Source organism: Schistocerca americana, chromosome 7 (assembly GCF_021461395.2).
Source record: "Schistocerca americana isolate TAMUIC-IGC-003095 chromosome 7, iqSchAmer2.1, whole genome shotgun sequence".
NCBI classification, from domain to species: Eukaryota; Metazoa; Arthropoda; class Insecta; order Orthoptera; family Acrididae; genus Schistocerca; species Schistocerca americana.
The window spans coordinates 75,018,657-75,038,927 of record NC_060125.1 but is presented as its reverse complement, the minus strand read 5'-3'; the positions used below and the strand labels follow the sequence as shown (position 1 = coordinate 75,038,927).

General features: G+C 46.1%; 1 protein-coding gene across 1 annotated transcript in view; it reads right to left on the bottom strand.

The window, feature by feature from the left end:
- LOC124622486 (acetylcholine receptor subunit alpha-like 1) overlaps window positions 1-20,271 on the bottom strand; it is a 957,741-nt gene that overhangs the window by 391,975 nt on the left and 545,495 nt on the right. The window contains exon 2 of the mRNA XM_047148196.1: window positions 18,274-18,480. Coding sequence (XP_047004152.1) covers window positions 18,274-18,462 — 189 coding nt within the window. The 5' untranslated portion in view covers window positions 18,463-18,480. The remainder of the gene's footprint in view (window positions 1-18,273; window positions 18,481-20,271) is intronic.

Here is a 20,271-nt window from a genome sequence, read left to right as displayed (position 1 = left end):
ACCTTGCGCCCTCTCTGCCTGGACGTATGCACCGATTCGTATGGGGAGGATGTGATCAAACCTTTGTGTCAATTTCTTGGAAACGCTGGCTCACACGTTTTGTAACTGGTTCTTTATGTACTAGATACTGGCACTGGGACCAAATTGGCTTCCGGGGTGGCTCCATATATGTTTCAGAGGGAAAAGATCTGGGTACCTTGCCGTGCATGGGAGTACTTCAACTTCAATCAGACGATTCTTTAAAGACATACGCATTTCGAAGACGAGAATTTTCCTGTTGAAAAACGAGATCACGATTCTCTCGGATGAGAGGTAACACATAAAGACAACGATGTCCGTAAAATATCATTATGCCGCCAGAATCCCGTTAATCATTACAAGCAATGTCCTGAAGTCATACCATGACGCCTGCAATAATTAACACCGCCGTGCATATCCAAAACACTGTAAGAACGGGACCTCTCGCCAGGTCGCCGCTGTATATGCCTGGGTGTGGTCATCAGCGGTATTGCAGGAACGTGACTCACTCCTGAATACAATGCGACGCCATTCATCACGAGTCATGTCACGCCTCCAAATGTAGTCGTCCGTGCTGTGGTGTCAACGGTAGCGTACCAATGGTGCGATTCTTCATAAGTTCCGCTCCAGCCACTCTCCGACCAGTGGTACAGGGTGGCACATAGGAGTTACGGATGGCTGGCGCAAGTTTCATTAGGATCTAATAACGCTGTGTCACACGACTAAACGGCATCTACATCTATATCTACATCTACATGGATACTCTGCAAATCACATTTAAGTGCCTGGCAGAGGGTTCATCGAACCACTTCACAATTCTCTATTATTCCATTCTCGTATAGCGCGCGGAAAGAATGAACACCTATATCTTTCCGTACGTGCTCTGATTTCCCTTATTTTATCTCGGTGACTGTTCCTCCCTATGTAAGTCGGTGTCAACAAAATACACTCCTGGAAATTGAAATAAGAACACCGTGAATTCATTGTCCCAGGAAGGGGAAACTTTATTGACACATTCCTGGGGTCAGATACATCACATGATCACACTGACAGAACCACAGGCACATAGACACAGGCAACAGAGCATGCACAATGTCGGCACTAGTACAGTGTATATCCACCTTTCGCAGCAATGCAGGCTGCTATTCTCCCATGGGGACGATCGTAGAGATGCTGGATGTAGTCCTGTGGAACGGCTTGCCATGCCATTTCCACCTGGCACCTCAGTTGGACCAGCGTTCGTGCTGGACGTGCAGACCGCGTGAGACGACGCTTCATCCAGTCCCAAACATGCTCAATGGGGGACAGATCCAGAGATCTTGCTGGCAGGGTAGTTGACTTACACCTTCTAGAGCACGTTGGGTGGCACGAGATACATGCGGACGTGCATTGTCCTGTTGGAACAGCAAGTTCCCTTGCCGGTCTAGAAATGGTAGAACGATGGGTTCGATGACGGTTTGGATGTACCGTGCACTATTCAGTGTCCCCTCGACGATCACCAGTGGTGTACGGCCAGTGTAGGAGATCGCTCCCCACACCATGATGCCGGGTGTTGGCCCTGTGTGCCTCGGTCGTATGCAGTCCTGATTGTGGCGCTCACCTGCACGGCGCCAAACATGCATACGACCATCATTGGCACCAAGGCAGAAGCGACTCTCATCGCTGAAGACGACACGTCTCCATTCGTCCCTCCATTCACGCCTGTCGCGACACCACTGGAGGCGGGCTGCACGATGTTGGGACGTGAGCGGAAGACGGCCTAACGGTGTGCGGGACCGTAGCCCAGCTTCATGCAGACGGTTGCGAATGGTCCTCGCCGATACCCCAGGAGCAACAGTGTCCCTAATTTGCTGGGAAGTGGCGGTGCGGTCCCCTACGGCACTGCGTAGGATCCTATGGTCTTGGCGTGCATCCGTGCGTCGCTGCGGTCCGGTCCCAGGTCGACGGGCACGTGCACCTTCCGCCGACCACTGGCGACAACATCGATGTACTGTGGAGACCTCACGCCCCACGTGTTGAGCAATTCGGCGGTACGTCCACCCGGCCTCCCGCATGCCCACTATACGCCCTCGCTCAAAGTCCGTCAACTGCACATACGGTTCACGTCCACGCTGTCGCGGCATGCTACCAGTGTTAAAGACTGCGATGGAGCTCCGTATGCCACGGCAAACTGGCTGACACTGACGGCGGCGGTGCACAAATGCTGCGCAGCTAGCGCCATTCGACGGCCAACACCGCGGTTCCTGGTGTGTCCGCTGTGCCGTGCGTGTGATCATTGCTTGTACAGCCCTCTCGCAGTGTCCGGAGCAAGTATGGTGGGTCTGACACACCGGTGTCAATGTGTTCTTTTTTCCATTTCCAGGAGTGTATTTTCACGTTCTGAGGAGAATGTTGGTAACTGAAATTTCGTGAGAAGATTCCTTCGCAACGAAAAACGCCTTTCTTTTAATGATTTCCATCCCAAATCGTATATCATTTCTGTGACACTCACCCCCCTATATTCTCGATAATACAAAACGTACTGCCTTTCTTTGAACTTTTTCGATGTACTCCGTCAGTCCTATGTGGCAAGGATCCCACACCGCGCAGCAGTATTCTAAAAGAGGACGGACAAGCGTAGCTAGGCAGTCTCCCTAGTAGGTCTGTTACATTTTCTAAGTGTCCTGCCAATAAAACACAGTCTTTGGCTTCCCTTCCCCACAACATTTTCTATGTGTTTCTTCCAATTTAAGTTGTCCGTAAATGTAATACCTAGTTATTTAGTTGAATTTACGGCTTTTAGATTAGACTGATTCATTGTGTAACCGAAGTTTATCGAGTTCCTTTTAGTACTCATGTGGATGACCTCACACGTGCCCTTTAGACTGCTCACTCAACATCTGACGTTGTTCACATGCCTTATGTACGCTACCAGGTCTGGTAAGAACATCAAAACTAATGGACTATGATGGCCGTTCTCCCTGTCAGGAAAATTGGAACCCTAATCATTTATATGCCCGCTGATGGTGTGTACGTGTACGAATCATGTCTTTCAGTTCTTCACTTTTTTTATATATATTTAAAGAATACCGATCCGTTCATATCGTTATTCAGAGTGGACGTTTCAAGATAATTTCTCCCGTGAAACTTTCCGACGTATGACTTCCAATACTGTTTACAATAGTTTTTAATAAACACTTCAATTGTATTTGATCTGTTTTGTGCCACAATAAACATTGCTTTGATGTGTAACTCACAATGAAACGAAAGAAAACAAATTTCAATAAGTTTAGTAATACCTGAGATGAATTGCCCTTACCTGTGTACATGGGCGTGGCTCTTAAGTGTTTTACGATATGGGTGAATTAATTCTCCATGCAAAGTGCTTTATGCAAAGAAGGCTCTACGTCTCAGCGCTTCTAATGTGCCTAAGAGCTGCTCCCGCTCCTCTAATCTGCATAACTGAATATCTTAATGTACTCAGGGCTGACATTTCGCAGTAACTTAACCACTTCAACCGCAGACACATTTATTCGCATTGCCGCTATATTTCCTTACCGCACGCGCACAGCCAGTGGCAATCAAGTAAGTGCAGACATAAAGTTGTGCCTTTTGTATTTCTCGTGAGAGGGCTATGATTATTTCAGAAAAGCGTTTTTGTGTTTAAAAAAGTTACGTTCCTTATACGAGTTTCCTGTCCGTAAGTTCCGTTTTCATTGTTTTTATTTGCATGGATTTACGTTACTTAAGAGAGCCTTCTGGCCTTGAAATGTATTCTGCGATTTCAAACATGATAGTTTTGGTTGGCCAAACAAATGTCTCCTCAAATTCTTTCTGATGTCACGTATGCTGATCACCAAACGCAGACTGACAGTGAAAGCATCAGGTGAGATTACGTTCAAAAGCCAGTAATCAGGGAGTGTGTTAAATGTTTCTCTAGACTCCATCGTTCAGGCAGTATTTCACGTGCCGTCGTTTCATGTTTGTACTGAGACGCTGCATTCTGAGCTAGCATAGCCTAAAATGTGTTGATGACTTGTGCCACATGTCAAACAACAGCTGAAAGACGGGATACATTACAAGAAATCACTTACTAACTCAGTGCGCAGCCATGCCTTTCCAGAACTCCCCGCTCTGTATGGAATTTTGAATCCTACACTCCACACATTATTTATATAGAGTAGTCAAATTAGAACTGGCCAAGAAATCATTTCATGCAGCCAAAACTACATTTCTGCATCCGGGACAGATGATATAAAAAAATGGCTCTGAGCACTATGGGACTTAACATCTGTGGTCATCAGTCCCCTAGAACTTAAAACTACTTAAACTTAACTAACCTAAGGACATCACACACATCCATTCCCGAGGCAGGACTCGCATCTGCGACCGTAGCAGTCACGCGGTTCCGGACTGAGCGCCTAGAACCGCGAGACCACCGCGGCCGGCGACAGATGATATAAGTTCGGTTGTCTAATTTGTAGAACGTCACAAGTAACAAAGCACGTTCGCCCGAGAACAGCCATTAAATATCTGATGTGTCGGGTAGATTGATGGGAGTAGCAGAAAAGACCTCGTATACTATCACTAAAATGGTTCAAATGGCTCTGAGCACTATGCGACTTCTGAGGTCATCAGTCCCCTAGAACTTAGAACTACTTAAACCTAACTTACCTAAGGACATCACACATGTCCATGCCCGAGGTAGGATTCGAACCTGCGACCGTAACGGTCACGCGGTTCCAGACTGTAGCGCCTAGAACCGCTCGGCCACCCCGGTCGGCATATATACTATCACTGTGGTAGCTTTTATTGTCAGTATAATATGTATGAATCCATATTTCGTCTCAATAAACCACTGGTTGCTCAATTTCTGATACTCATTTTTTGGTAGAAATTTAAGGTGAAACATCTTTTTTGAAGAACGCCGTGACGTTCGCACATGATCAGTCGTTCACTGTGGCATATTTTAAATCCAGTTCCCACAGAGAGAACGATTTTATCCCAGAGTTTCCTTGCTATGTTTGAAGTCCACTCCTGGATGACAGAAGCTGCAAAGTTTTTGGAAAGTAGAGATTTCTTTGCAGTTGTTACTTAGATCTTGCTCAGTATCGCATTCTTCCTGCCGTAGTTTACACGCCGTCGACACACACAACTTAAACATTTAGTTTGTTCGTTGCACCACCTTTTCTGTCTGCACAGTCACACTTTTTTCCATCATACCGTCATAAAATTCAGAGTCGTTGACAGCAACAGTCGTGGCTGTCCGCAAAAGAATTTTACGTGGTCATGTTTTATGGTTGCATCACGAGACAACTACGTGCACTGCTTTGGATTGGAACGTGATTGTAAAAAGACAGGTGATCATGTCATTTCCCGCTACGAGAGGTTTTAACACCAACATTTTAAGTCACCCAAAATTTTCAGTCGTTTATGGATGATGTTTTGCATGCACGTTGTGGATAGGGTTGGGTTGTTTGGGGAAGGAGACCAGACAGCGAGGTCATCGGTCTCATCGGATTAGGGAACGATGGAGAAGGAAGGCGGCCGTGCCCTTTCAGAGGAACCATCCCGGCATTTGCCTGGAGCGATTTAGGGAAATCACGGAAAACCTAAATCAGCATGGCCGGACGCGGGATTGAACCGTCGTCCTCCCGAATGCGAGTCCAGTGTCTAACCACTGCGCCACCTCGCTCGGTCACGTTGTGGATATTCTGTTACTATTCAGGTTTGTTTCTGATTTTCTACAAAGTATGAACCAGTTTTATACACGTATGGTATGGCTTACTGGTCCTTGTGTAGAGTCGATAGAACTGTAACGACAGAATAGATAAAACTGTGGGGAGAGGGTGGAGGAGGGGGGGGAGGGGGGGGAGGGGGGGGGAGGAAGATCCCTCTGTTCAGGGTGCCCATAAAGTAAGTATCAATTTTCATTTTTCGGATGTGCTATAACAAAATAAACGTTATATTTAGAGAGAGTAGCTAATACTGTTTAAGATGTCCACCTTCTTTGGCAACACACTGTTCCCATCGCCTTATTATTGTAACATTTGAGGGTTTATTAGCAAGCATGCGTCTCTTATTCGCCATTTAATTTCATTAAAATGTGGCACCCTGGTAGCATGAAATCGGCTCTTTATGAAACCCCACTCAAAAACGACCGGGGGGGGGGGGGGGAGGGGTGAGTTCGGGGGAGCAAGCAGCCCACATGTGACCTGTTGCTGTTCCTATCCACCTGTTAGGGAAGGTCTCGTTCAGATAGTCCTGGACAATGTGCCCCATCTTGTTGATACATGACCATCCTATTGCAACTGTGTCTCCAAGAACAACTGCAGCATGTCCAGGTAGGTTGCTCCGATGATTGTCGTTTCAGCAAACATAAACGGCCCATTCATCCTATATTTCATGAGACCAAGCCACACAATGACGTTGGGAGAGTCCTTTGGCACTCAGTGCATTCATGGGCTTGCTCCTCTGCCCAGATCCGGCAATTGTGTTTGTTGATGATGCTGCAGACATGAAATGTCCCCTCGTCGCTAAACATAACATGATTCATCAGGTCCCCCTCTGCTACAGCCTCCAACAGGTCTTCGTCCTCTAGCTGGTGAAGCACTTGGATATTATATTACTTTTTTCTACGGGTGTAGTGAAGCACTTTCCACACTTTGGATTCCGGCATGGATGGTTCACGACTCAGCCGGTGGGTAGATGCCGTTGGACTCCTTTCGATAGCTTCCCTCACAGACTGTACAGATTGTGGGCTGACCGGTGGTGGCACGGCGTGTCTCTCATCAGCTACAGATCCTGTACGCAGGAATTTGTTGACAAGCTTCCAAATGGCAAGTCTTGTAGAGGCATCCTTCCGATACCTTCTCTCAAGCAGCCTCTAGACCTCAGCATAGATTTAGCCACATAAACGATGTTCCAGAATTGTGATTCTTTCGGCAATTGTTAACATTGTACTGTCTCTTCACGGTACCAGTAACAGAAATAATCCACATGTACGTCTTCTGCAAAACGGATACTTACTCAATGGGCACCCTGTATTAAGAAGATGCCAATGGGAATGGTGGAAGGCTAGTAGAGGGCGTGGCGACAGAGAATACACCACTGGTCAGTAGCGTGGTTCAAATGGTTCAAATGGCTCTGAGCACTATGGGACTTAACATCGGTGGTCATCAGTCCCCTAGAACTTAGAACTACTTAAACCTAACTAACCTAAGGACATCACACACATCCATGCCCGAGGCAGGATTCGAACCTGCGACCGTAGCGGTCACGCGGTTCCAGACTGAAGCGCCTTTAACCGCACGGCCACACCGGCCGGCCGGTCAGTAGTATGGGTTTATTGTGAAAACATATCGCATGATATACGACGCCAAACTCTCTACGGCTCCCTGTAATCATTGCCTCAGATGGTCGTTGGCTTAGATGGTAACCATGTGGAATGTGTAAACAGTGCTCCACGCATCTGTTAACTTGAGGGATAGCCACATATGAGCCATTTCAACGCTAACGCTGAAACTACACAGTATTCGACGACACCAACAAAGACCTTCGCATCGTTGTCACGAGACAATGTAATGTTCTCTTTAGCATAGTGAATCACTTGGGCAGATGTTTATCATGAGTTCTTTTGTGCACACAGTTTAATTGACGTCTGCTTCAAGAATGTTACTGACCCAAGACGTTCTGTTTGTGATAGATTCCTGGCCTAAATCCTAAGAATTACTTTAGCTTTATAATTTTAAGAAGAAAAAGTCTTACTTTCTTAACAAAGGCTGTCGCATATTTAGGTTGTCTACAGAGACAAATGGAAGCTTCAGTCTAGTAAAAATGAGCTATGAGTTTTGCCTGCTGCGTAATGTAAAAGAATCGGATTTTCTTGAGAACTCAATAAAAAATTTAAAAGTAAATTAATTTTTGCAGTATTATTCAACAGACATTCAAAGATGAAGAATAGAGGCGTTCTCTTTAATGTTTGACTGTTCGTGAAGTGGGCCGTGTGTATTTTAACTTGTGTGTATGAGACATCTATGTAAAGAGAGAAGGACAAGAGAACAATTTCCTTGGTGGCCGTAGACATGGTTGGCTCCGAACGGTGCATAATAGTTTCGTAAGTAGTGATTTTCTGATTAATCTGTGTTTCAAATACAGTTGTAAACCTACCAAAGACTACCGTAGACTATCATACATTAGCAGACTATTGCTAAGATCGTATCCGCGTCGTCTTTAAGTTAGGTTTGTTGCATACCTATTGTGCGTTACTTCATTTTGATCGTTAATTTTTTTTTCATATGCGATCAGTGTTTTACTAAATTCCCCATCAAAGCGCAAGCGATGAAACGTCTAGAAACTGAGTGAGGATATATAAAAGGCCAAGTAACCTACGGAACGTTTTAGTTGTACTTAGTTGTCCTCTAGTCTGTTGCATAAAATACACAGTATTTATAGGTAAAATAAAATTTTCAACATTTAATTCAGGTTTTATTCGAAAATTTTTGTTTTGTGTCGTGAAAGAGCAAGATGTTGTAGTAAAAAATGAAACTTGTGCTAATACAACGCGTAATCCTACCGTTTAGTACATCATTTGTTTACTGTACCAAAATTACCGAACTGTAGTTCTTTGTAGGTTGCAACTCTAACCTCACATTAAAGTATATATTCAATGTTATACGTGAAAGTTGGATTAATCGCTTTCTCATGGAATAGTTAACGCAGACAGTTAATTAGTGTTGTTTGTAATGCATATTTGAACCGTCAGTTGTTTTTATTTTACACCCAAACATCTACCGGTTTCCGTCTTGGACCATTTTCACGGCTGAAGGGATAAAATCGTTTAAGCCACCATGTGACTAATGCAATGTTTAAGTGTAAAATTAAAACAGCCGATTGTTCAAATATGCATTTCATACATTACTTAACAGCTGTTGACGGTAACCTTCTAAAAATATTTACCTAATTCGTAACTGACATTCTACCCAATAAGAAATATGTCCGAATGTGGTTGGCAACCGTAATTTTACCTCACTATAACACGTAATTGCAGGTTTGTGTTGCCCGACGAACACGATTTACTATCCACATCGTTTTGTACCCTGGTTATGCCATGTTTTGGGAGAAGGTTAGATAACTTTTAGTTCCAATGCCTACATAAACCATTAATAGTACGGACACGGTCGATTTTTATGTAAAGTAATGGCTTACACGATTTGTGTAATAGTCTTGTGTGAAGGGATGCTGTAAAGTGCATCGTTCATTTTGTCGAGTGATATCGCACCTCCCACTGTACGATGTTCACACTGTGTGAGGACACCCCTGAGATGCGTCTTCCATCGTCTGTAAGAGTCGAGTAGCACAGCAACCTATTGTCTGACAATGTGCATCCGTTTCTGCGACAGTTATTTCATGGACTTGAAGTGGTTTATGTAGCTTCCCACGTCACGTTCACCTCGGTCTTATCAATAACATATAGGACGTCATATGCTTCTCCACTTTATGAGTTGTCGGTGGCTGTAGAGAGCGGTTATGGATCGAGACGGCTCCCAAGACTTTCGTTGGTTGTACGATGGAGCATCGTAGCCGCAACCAAGGTAGAATGATGGGTTAGACACGTATAGTTAGGTACGTATTAATTCTGTTGCCCACCAGCTCATTGTCTATATCACGTACGAGGGTTGCCCAGAAAGTAATGCACCGCTTTTATTTTCTTCAGCAATTCCTTATTGAAAATATGGAAATTACACACCCTATTTTTCCACGTAATGTCCATACCGTTCTATGCCCTTCCTCCAGCGTAAAACAAAGACGTGTATGCCCTGTAGGTACCAATCCTTGTCATGGTGGCGGAACCAGTGCTGTGTGAATTAACTCCTTGTGCCTTCCACGAATGGAATCCTTTAGTGCTCCAAACAAGTGTAAGTCCTAGGAGGCTAGGACAAGAGTATCAGGTGTGACAGCCATGGATGGTCTTCCCGACTGCTGCAAATTGTGGACCTCCACCGAACCGCCTTCTGATGACCTCGCCCTTCGTGCCAGCGACTAACTGTACATCTGTCGACAGTAGATGCTCCATAGCCTTTGCACAAGCGTTTGTGAATATTCCCCACAGTTTCTTTCTGTGCAGTGAGAAATTCAATGACGGCAAGCGATTTTGAAATTATTCTGTAACTACAGTATCCGTCGCAAGTGACGGAAACTTGTCACGCTGACTCAGGAGACTTCAAATAATACATATGTAACGTTTCGTATTCGTAGCATTATTTTCGGCTGAGAAATGAAATGTGGTTCGTTAATTTCTGTGCAGCCCTTGTAAGTGGCTGGTTGAAATATTATTCAGCCCCCTAAAAATGACGCTGGTACATTTGTATGGCTGAAGTTGGTGTAGAATTGTTCTAGGTGGTCGTCTGACCCTCCACCAATGTCGTAAGTCGGGGCAGCAGAATCTGTGTGTATATGACAATTCGCTGTATCAGCACAGTAAGATGGCTGAACGTGGACATTTGACAGGATGGCTGAAGGGAGCTATCGTGTTTGGAGTACTCATTACCACAACAAGAGTAAAGTTGCCAGATTTATTGGCGTATCAACGCCGAATGTCAGACGCCTTTACAAGGAACGGTCAACCACTCGGATCCATGTAACATGGTGCAACAACAGTGATCGTAAAAACAGCATAACCGACAGGCACCATGAATGAGTGTCAGTCGTTGTCAACGAAAACAAGCTTTGAATTCAATAGAAACTGGTAATTCCGACGAATGCAGGTCCATCTCAAACAGTTTCCGGGCGAACACACCAAAGGGAACTACATGCAGTGGACATTTAAAATCGGGTACCTCGTAAAAGGCCATTGTTCAACACGGAAGATAACGCTGCGCGTCTTCGGTGGGCGAAGCTACTAGGTAAGTGGACAGGAGGTGACTGGTGGAATGGAGTGCAGTCCGTCTGAACGCGTTTTTGCATATTTGCAAATGAGGCAAAGTATCGATTGACGCCGCAAAGACGCGTTTAACTAGGACTGTCATGTTTTTAGGTTGTTCCACATACCACGACTTGGGCTCACAGATTCCATTACTGCGAACGTGAACAGTAATGTTTGTTTAAACATTGCCAGTGATCAAGTATTGCCCTTTCTTCTACATCTTTCGGATGATTATGCTGTGGTCAGTCCCATTTTCAAAGACGATAATAATCATGTTTAGATGACTGTAAAGGTGCTGGGTGGTTATAATTAAACATAAAGTGTTTCGAGAGCTGCAATGCGGGCTGTATACGTTACAGGACGCTGAAACATCGTTGATACACTCCTGGAAATGGAAAAAAGAACACATTGACACCGGTGTGTCAGACCCACCATACTTGCTCCGGACACTGCGAGAGGGCTGTACAAGCAATGATCACACGCACGGCACAGCGGACACACCAGGAACCGCGGTGTTGGCCGTCGAATGGCGCTATCTGCGCAGCATTTGTGCACCGCCGCCGTCAGTGTCAGCCAGTTTGCCGTGGCATACGGAGCTCCATCGCAGTCTTTAACACTGGTAGCATGCCGCGATAGCGTGGACGTGAACCGTATGTGCAGTTGACGGACTTTGAGCGAGGGCGTATATTGGGCATGCGGGAGGCCGGGTGGACGTACCGCCGAATTGCTCAACACGTGGGACGTGAGGTCTCCACAGTACATCTATGTTGTCGCCAGTGGTCGGCGGAAGGTGCACGTGCCCGTCGACCTGGGACCGGACCGCAACGACGCACGGATGCACGCCAAGACCGTAGGATCCTACGCAGTGCCGTAGGGGACCGCACCGCCACTTCCCAGCAAATTAGGGACACTGTTGCTCCTGGGGTATCGGCGAGGACCATTCGCAACCGCTACGGTCGCTGGGCTACGGTCCCGCACACCGTTAGGCCGTCTTCCGCTCACGCCCCAACATCGTGCAGCCCGCCTCCAGTGGTGTCGCGACAGGCGTGAATGGAGGGACGAATGGAGACGTGTCGTCTTCAGCGATGAGAGTCGCTTCTGCCTTGGTGCCAATGATGGTCGTATGCGTGTTTGGCGCCGTGCAGGTGAGCGCCACAATCAGGACTGCATACGACCGAGGCACACAGGGCCAACACCCGGCATCATGGTGTGGGGAGCGATCTCCTACACTGGCCGTACACCACTGGTGATCGTCGAGGGGACACTGAATAGTGCACGGTACATCCAAACCGTCATCGAACCCATCGTTCTACCATTCCTAGACCGGCAAGGGAACTTGCTGTTCCAACAGGACAATGCACGTCCGCATGTATCCCGTGCCACCCAACGTGCTCTAGAAGGTGTAAGTCAACTACCCTGGCCAGCAAGATCTCCGGATCTGTCCCCCATTGAGCATGTTTGGGACTGGATGAAGCGTCGTCTCACGCGGTCTGCACGTCCAGCACGAACGCTGGTCCAACTGAGGTGCCAGGTGGAAATGGCATGTCAAGCGGTTCCACAGGACTACATCCAGCATCTCTACGATCGTCTCCATGGGAGAATAGCAGCCTGCACTGCTGCGAAAGGTGGATATACACTGTACTAGTGCCGACATTGTGCATGCTCTGTTGCCTGTGTCTATGTGCCTGTGGTTCTGTCAGTGTGATCATGTGATGTATCTGACCCCAGGAATGTGTCAATAAAGTTTCCCCTTCCTGGGACAATGAATTCACGGTGTTCTTATTTCAATTTCCAGGAGTGTATATTCACTAATCAGTGCGCTCACGGGGTATGCTGAAATAATAACAAAAAATGGCTCTGAGCAGCATGGGACTTAACTTGTCAGCTCATCAGTCCCCTAGAACTTAGAACTACTTAAACCTAACTATCCTAAGGAATGCCGGCCGGTGTGGCCGTGCGGTTGTAAGCGCGTCAGTTTGGAACCGCGTGACCGCTACGGTCGCAGGTTCGAATCCTGCTTCGGGCATGGATATGTTCTAGGGGACTGATGACCTCAGTAGTTAAGTCCCATAGTGCTCAGAGCCATTTGAACCTAAGGACTTCACACACATCCATGCCCGACGCAGGATTCGAACCTGCGACCGTAGCGGTCACGCGGTTCCAGACTGTAGCGCCTAGAACCGCTCGGTCACCATGGCCGGCAAATAATAACAGTTTCAGCTTCTGACACCAGGTGAAAATATGGCACTGTAAACAGTCAAAGTATCAATTGTTCCCTGTTTTGACGTCAGTATGCTGTTTGTCACTTGGCGATATGAGCCGATTTCTTTTGTGAAGCGGTTTTTGGTGCAAAGGGGTAAGGAGGGTGAAGTTTTCCGTATGAAAAGCTATGGCTATTGAGAAGAAAGAAGAAAGACCGTGCACTGCTCGTAAAGTTGTTTATCAGCAGTATCAGCGCCGCATAGAGGAAAAATCGCCGACAGAAACGGTCGTGAAGTGGTCCCGTGTCAGTAAATAGGCTAAAGAATATTATCGATAAATTTGCAGAAACAGGTGAATAAGGTCGTGAAGCATGGAGAGTGAGAGACAGATCAGTCCCAATGGCAGTTGTTGATCAAGTTGTATCTATAGCCGAGAGTGCTGTACGTGCCTCAAATTCTGCAGCCAGTGCTCGAACTGTGACACCAAACTATAGATGACATAATCGTCTTGAGAGAATTCAGCAACTGTATACGAGTAGATGTTTAAGATATTTTCGTTTATTGTTCCACCTCAGCTGCACACTTTTTAATTCGATTACATGTTTCGATTACTCTGTAACATCTTCAGATCTCCGTAACAGCATCAGCAACCCGCCGTGTCTACTCGGAACAACATATCAGAGTACATTGTGTTCTGAGCACACAAGACGGGTTGCTGATGCAGTTAATTCGATCCGAAGATAATACAGAGGGATCAAAACATGTAATCGAACTAAAAAAAAAGTTTGCAACTGAGACGCAACAATAAATGGGAATCATCTTAAATATCTATGTCTCAGAAATTGTATCTCTCACGGACAACAGTTCAAAAGATTTTGCAGTGCATTTTACAGTGGTACCCAAAAAAGATTCAGAATGTGTACCAAATGAAGTTGGAAGATAGCCTGCGAGGAAGTGACATTGCTCTTCGTTTTGTGGCACGCAGGAAATTGGATGGCATGTGGCAGGGGATTATTCTTGGGACGAAATGGTTCAAATGGCTCTGAGCACTGTGGGACTTAACAGCTAAGGTCATCAGTCTCCTAGAACTTAGAACAATTTAAACCTAACTAACCTAAGGACATCACATACATCCATGCCCGAGGCAGGATTCGAACCTGCGACCGTAGCAGTCGCGCGGTTCCGGACTGAGCGCCTAGAACCGCGATACCACCGCGGCCGGCTTCTTGGGACGGACGACTCAGATGTTTCCATGTACGGTGCCGTGAATGCACAGAAATGTCACATTTGGCTTTTTGCTGCACCACTAATTTTCGCAGGAACATCCACTTCACTCAGATTATGTGACCGTGTGTTGTGCTTTCACAAGCTTCTTGATTCTCTGTTGGTGTTTCTTCGAAGAGATGACACTTGTCGGGCTTTCTAGGTATGCAGTAACATCATCACGTTTTAAGGACCCCCTTGGGCAACAAATAATTCCAAATTTCGCAGAAAACAAGTGTGTCCACACCATTATTTTCATGCAAAGTGGGGCGACACCATACGTCGGTAGTTAGGTGAAAGATTTGCTTCGAGAGATCTTCAGTAACGGCCGCATCATTTCTAGACAGTTTCAAGATTTGTGACCTTCCAGACCCCCGACCTAAATCCATTTGTTTTCTGGTTCTGGGCATATCTGAAAGACAGTGTATGTCAGGGATCTATGTGGGCTCTTCCTGGTGTGAGGGATAGCACACGACGACATATCAGCCTCATTACACCGGATGTACTGCGGTTTACCGTTGACTATGTCTTGCTACAAATGCAGCCAGTTGTTGAGTTGGGAAACCATGTTGACACATGTTGTAACTTGTGAGCATACCCTAATAAACGAGAAAGAACCATCGTTACCATGTGCTTCATCGTTCATCTCCTTTTTCTGTATGCACATCTCATTCTGACTGCTTACAGTGCCATATCTTCACCTGGTGACAGATAGTGGAGCTATTACTTCTTCAGCATGCTCGACCAGCGCATCTATTAATGAACATACCTACGACGTTTCAGCATATTACGATGTATACAGCCCACACTGCAGCCCTTGGAGCACCGCCAGTTCAATTATAACCATCCAGTCCGTTCCAGGTCTGACAAGCACTCAGGCAGTCTATCGTACCTCGGCAGGCCTGATAAACCACCCGATCTTAATGCACTTCTGATGTCTGGAACTATTTGGAACAGTGGATGAGTCGTAACGAAGTGGTAGCTCTACGTGATCTAACCGTCAGTAGGTGGCTTCAGCTGGATGTGGTATAACTGAACAAACTTTTGGACTATATCGCTCGCGGACTCAAGGCCATTTTCAGAACTTAGAGGCAGTGTTAAAGGTCTCACAGGATCTGGTGGCCGACGCGCAGTGACCACTTTTCGTCCAAAGCACTGGGCGAGTTCATTCCTTTGTTCAGAAGCGAAGCCTACACGCGTTTGCCGCCTTGCGGCCAGTCGGCAATGTCAGAATCGAGGCGCACGCTTTGCAATCTTTCTCAAACGATTTTACGCAAACTATTCAGTAAAAAAAAATTATTTTTGCTTTACTTGTAGCTTTATATGTCAGGTTCAGTTTGATGTGCGTATCATTTCGTTAATGGTGATAGTTACTGTAGTACTTACGTGGAAGTAAGGAACTGCAGGAAATTCGAAAAAGTTTACAGTGAAAAATAGGGGTCGCTATGATTTAGCGTCTGGTGCATATTACGTAATATGTTGCTGATTCTCAAATTAAGCTAACACATTGAATTATTCTTTAGAATTGGTTGGAGATTTCTGTTACCAACCTCCAGAAAACTGATCTGACGTTGCGCACTCTTTTGCGATCGCACCGCGCCAGTGGTAAAAACAGACTGAAAAATGCACAACATTCCCCATATTTCACAATCAGTTTGAGATATCGAAATGAAATTCTGGAAAATGATAGCATGCAAAGTGGAGAGTATTTTGCCATATGGTTATTATGCAAAACATCATTATTTAGCGTATTTTTCCACTAACTATAGACTTTCCCGATGAAAGAATGTAATTTTTACGGACCATCGACATCTGGTGAAACGAAAAATACTATGGGTTTTGGAACAACATAAGTGAAGTCATTAGACGTTTATTTTTTACCGATAATCTGCATTTTTCATAAGATGCTGACATTACTTTTCCTCAGTTCATCACTTAATAAACTTAGTAAATCACTGTTTCAGAACTCTCTCGCAATTGCGCCTGCACAACATTTTAGTGAGGTGACACTGTGTAATCTCCGCTGAGTTTTGGCAAAAGAAGCAAATTTTAACATGGCTACAAGAGAAATGTGTTGGTTTTACTGAAAATTCACCACACGTGACTTTTCTCCGAAAGTTACAAATGGTCAACAAGCCAGGCAAAAATAAGTCGCTGCATTTTCGGCGGAATTATTTTTAGATACTAATCAAAGAATAGGTGGCATGTCTTTTTGAATGGTCACGATGCAAGTATGGGCGTGAAGGGGCCCCGCTTAATATTTCCCAAAAATATGAGTGTAGGCTTCAGTTTACGAGGGTTGCCCAGAAAGTAATGCATCGCATTTTTTTCTTCAACAATTCTTTATTAAACAGAATGAGATTTAGACACACCATAGAATGGTGTCTTATCCACGCACCCTATTTTTTCACATTATTTCCATCCCGTTCTGTGCCCTTCCTACGGCGTGAAACAAGGACGTGTATGCCATGTCCGTACGAATCCTTGTCCTGGTGGCGGAGCCAGTCTTCCGCTGCGTGAATCACCTCACCATCGTCCTCAAAATGTCTTCTACGAATGCGTCTGTCCACGCGAATGACACCAGCTCGCTGCAGTGTGACAGCCGTGGATAGTCTCCCTGACCGCTGCAAATCGTGGAGCTCCACCGAACCGCCTCCTCATGACCTCACCCTTCGTGCTCAGCGACTAACTGTACTTCTGCCGACAGCAGATGCTCTATGGACTTTGCACAAGCGTTTGTGAATATTCGCCACAGTTTCTTTCTCTGCAGTGAGAAATTCAATGACGGCACGTTGTTTGTAACGTACATCACCTACAAACGCCATTTGGAAACTGTCCTGCAGCTATCTGTCGGAAGTGACGGACACTTTGGCGCGCTCACTCGGGAGACTTCAAATAACACATACGTAACGTTTCGCAATCGTAGAATTGCTTTCGACCATTGTTGTTGTTGTTGTTTTCAGTCCAGACACAGGTTTGATGCGGCTCTCCATGCTACTCTATCCTGTGCAAGCTCCTTCATCTCCCAGTACCTACTGCAACCTACATCCTTCTGAATCTGCTCAGTGTATTCATCTCTTGGTCTCCCTCTACGATTTTTACCCTCCATGCTGCCCTCCAACACTAAATTAGTGATCCCTTGATGCCTCAGAACATGTCCTACCAAACGATCCCTTCTTCTAGTCGAGTTGTGCCACAATCTTCACTTCTCCCCAATTCTATTCAATACCTCCTCATTAGTTATGTGATCTATCCATCTAATCTTCTGCATTATTCTGTAGCACCACATTTCGAAAGCTTCTATTCTCTTCTTGTCCAAACTATTTATCGTCCATGTTTCACTTCCATACATGGCTACACTCCATACAAATACTTTCAGAAACGGCTTCTTGACACTTAAATCTATATTCGAAGTTAACAAATTTCTCTTCTTCAGAAACGCTTTCTTGCCATTGCCAGTCAACATTTTATATCCTCTCTACTTCGACCATCATCAGTTATTTTGCTCCCCAAATAGCAAAACTCATTTACTACTTTAGGTGTCTCATTTCCTAATCTAATTCCCTCAGCATCACCCGACTTAATTCGAGTACATTCCATTATCCTCGTTTTCCTTTTGTTGATAGCTTTCGACCGATAAAAAAAAAATGCGGTGCATTACTTTCAGGGCAACCCTCGTAGAACGGCATTTCCTCTACAGTGCTCTGAGAAACCACCCACCACTGCCGCTCTCCCCACCTCCCCTAGCCGACTGCATACCTAGCGGCCACTGCATATTGCGCACTCTATACACGGTATTATAGTGACGTCACGGTGTGCCGTTATAAAATAGTTGCTCTTGCTGAAGCGGCCGCGCGCGGCGCTAGGCGCGGCAGGTAGGCTACGTACCACGTCGATGAGCTGGGAGAGGCGGAGGCCCATCTTGACGGTGAGGCGGTCCGAGTTGTTGCCGACGGGCCGGATGAGGCGGTTGTAGTTGGACAGCAGGTCGTCGTACAGGCGCTTCGCCTCCGGGTTGGCCTGCGTGCCGCTGCCGCCCATCACCGCCAGCACGAGCGCCAGCAGCACGCTCCCCATCGTCGGCCTAGTGCGCCCCTGCCGACAGCACCGCAACAACCACGCTCACCAGGTGCGTCCTCTCAAGCAATGTGAAATTACACCGGTGTGCAAACATAAAGGACGAAACTACTTTTCGCCTGATGTGTGTCTGCCAAGTAACATGTTCATGGCTGCATTAAGTGTTCCCGCCACTCAAAACATGAGGATACGTCCACCACTGTAGTGTGGGGAGGCATAACGTTGCATAGATGTACTGACCTCCAGATTTTTGAACACTGTACACCAGCAGGGCAGCGTTACTGAGACACAGTCAGCTTCCCCATGAGCGACTTTTCAGGGGTACTCTCCACCATTACTTCGTTTTTATGGATGACAATGCGCGACCGAATCGGTAAGTGCAGGTAGAGGAGGTTTTGGAACGAGAGGACATTCTACGAAATGACTGGTATGCCCGTTCCCCAGAGTCAAATCCCATAGATCCCATGTAGGATGTGTTGGGGAGACGTATTTCAGAACGTCCATGTGTACCAATGACCATTCAACAGTTGACAACCGCACTGGTGAAGGAATAGAATGGCCTATAAACAAAAACACTTTACGAACCGGTATGTGAGCACGTTCCAGACCGCGCCCTGCCGTCAGTTATCACAAATCCTTCTAAGAACCACGTCCCACCTTTCTTAATGTCCAGTGGAAATTGAGAATCGCAGTAACTTCAGTGTAACTATTTTCATTGAATAAAGGTGTCATTTCTCTTCGTCATATTCACTATTTCTTCCAGTTACATGCTGTATTATACTGCAGTAATTTTTTCCATGCATGATTCAAGTTTAATCGAGCTTTGTTACACGGAAGTGACACACCATGCGGAACTTACTTTCGTCCTTAAGTTTTGCACGCCAGTGTACACTATACTGCTCAAATGGTTCAAATGCCTCTGAGCACTATGGAACTTATCTTCTGAGGTCATCCGTCCCCTAGAACTGCTTAAACCTAACTAACCTAAGGACTTCACACACATCCTTGCCCGAGGCAGGAATCTAACCTGCGACCGTAGCGGTCACGTGGTTCCAGACTGTAGCGCCTATAACCGCACTGCCACGCCGGCAGGCTGTACTTCTGTCCTGGGGGCTTGCATACTGATGTTACAGTAGATGCGCCACATTCGACAGTCAGTAATTCTATGTCACTTTTGGTCGATGTTAAGGCTTTCTCATGTGTTGTGAAGACAGCTTTGTCATATTTAGGATATGGGTCTCATATAGCTAATTTAATTCCCTCTGGTTTGTTCTTACTCACCCGCCTTTTGTATGCGCTTCTTCGATACACAGTACGTCCCATTAATGCATGCGGTGAAGTCCTGACAGAATTTGTTGTTTGTTGGCTCTGTAAGTAGTACTTTATTCCCGATTTTCCGGCATTGCAAGGTTGGTTGGTTGCTTGGGGAAAGAGACCAGACAGCGTGGACATCGGTCTCATCGAATTAGGGGAGGATGGGGAAGGAAGTCGGGCGTGCCTTTCAGAGGAACCATCCCGGCATTTGCCTGGAGCGATTTAGGGAAATCACGGAAAACCTAAATCAGGATGGCCGGACGCGGGATTGAACCGTCGTCCTTCCGAATGCGAGTCCAGTGTCTAACCACTGCGCCACCTCGCTCGGTGGCGTTGCAAGGATTAGTTTGTCTTTTATTGCAACGTTTCAGCGGGACCCTAGCACTGAAACACATTTCTTGGTCTCTATTCTTACGTAGTGCACGCGTGGAGACTCCTCCCTGGTCCCGGAACAGGGCTAATAGATGAAGGACAAAACGGAAACTCGATGTAAAG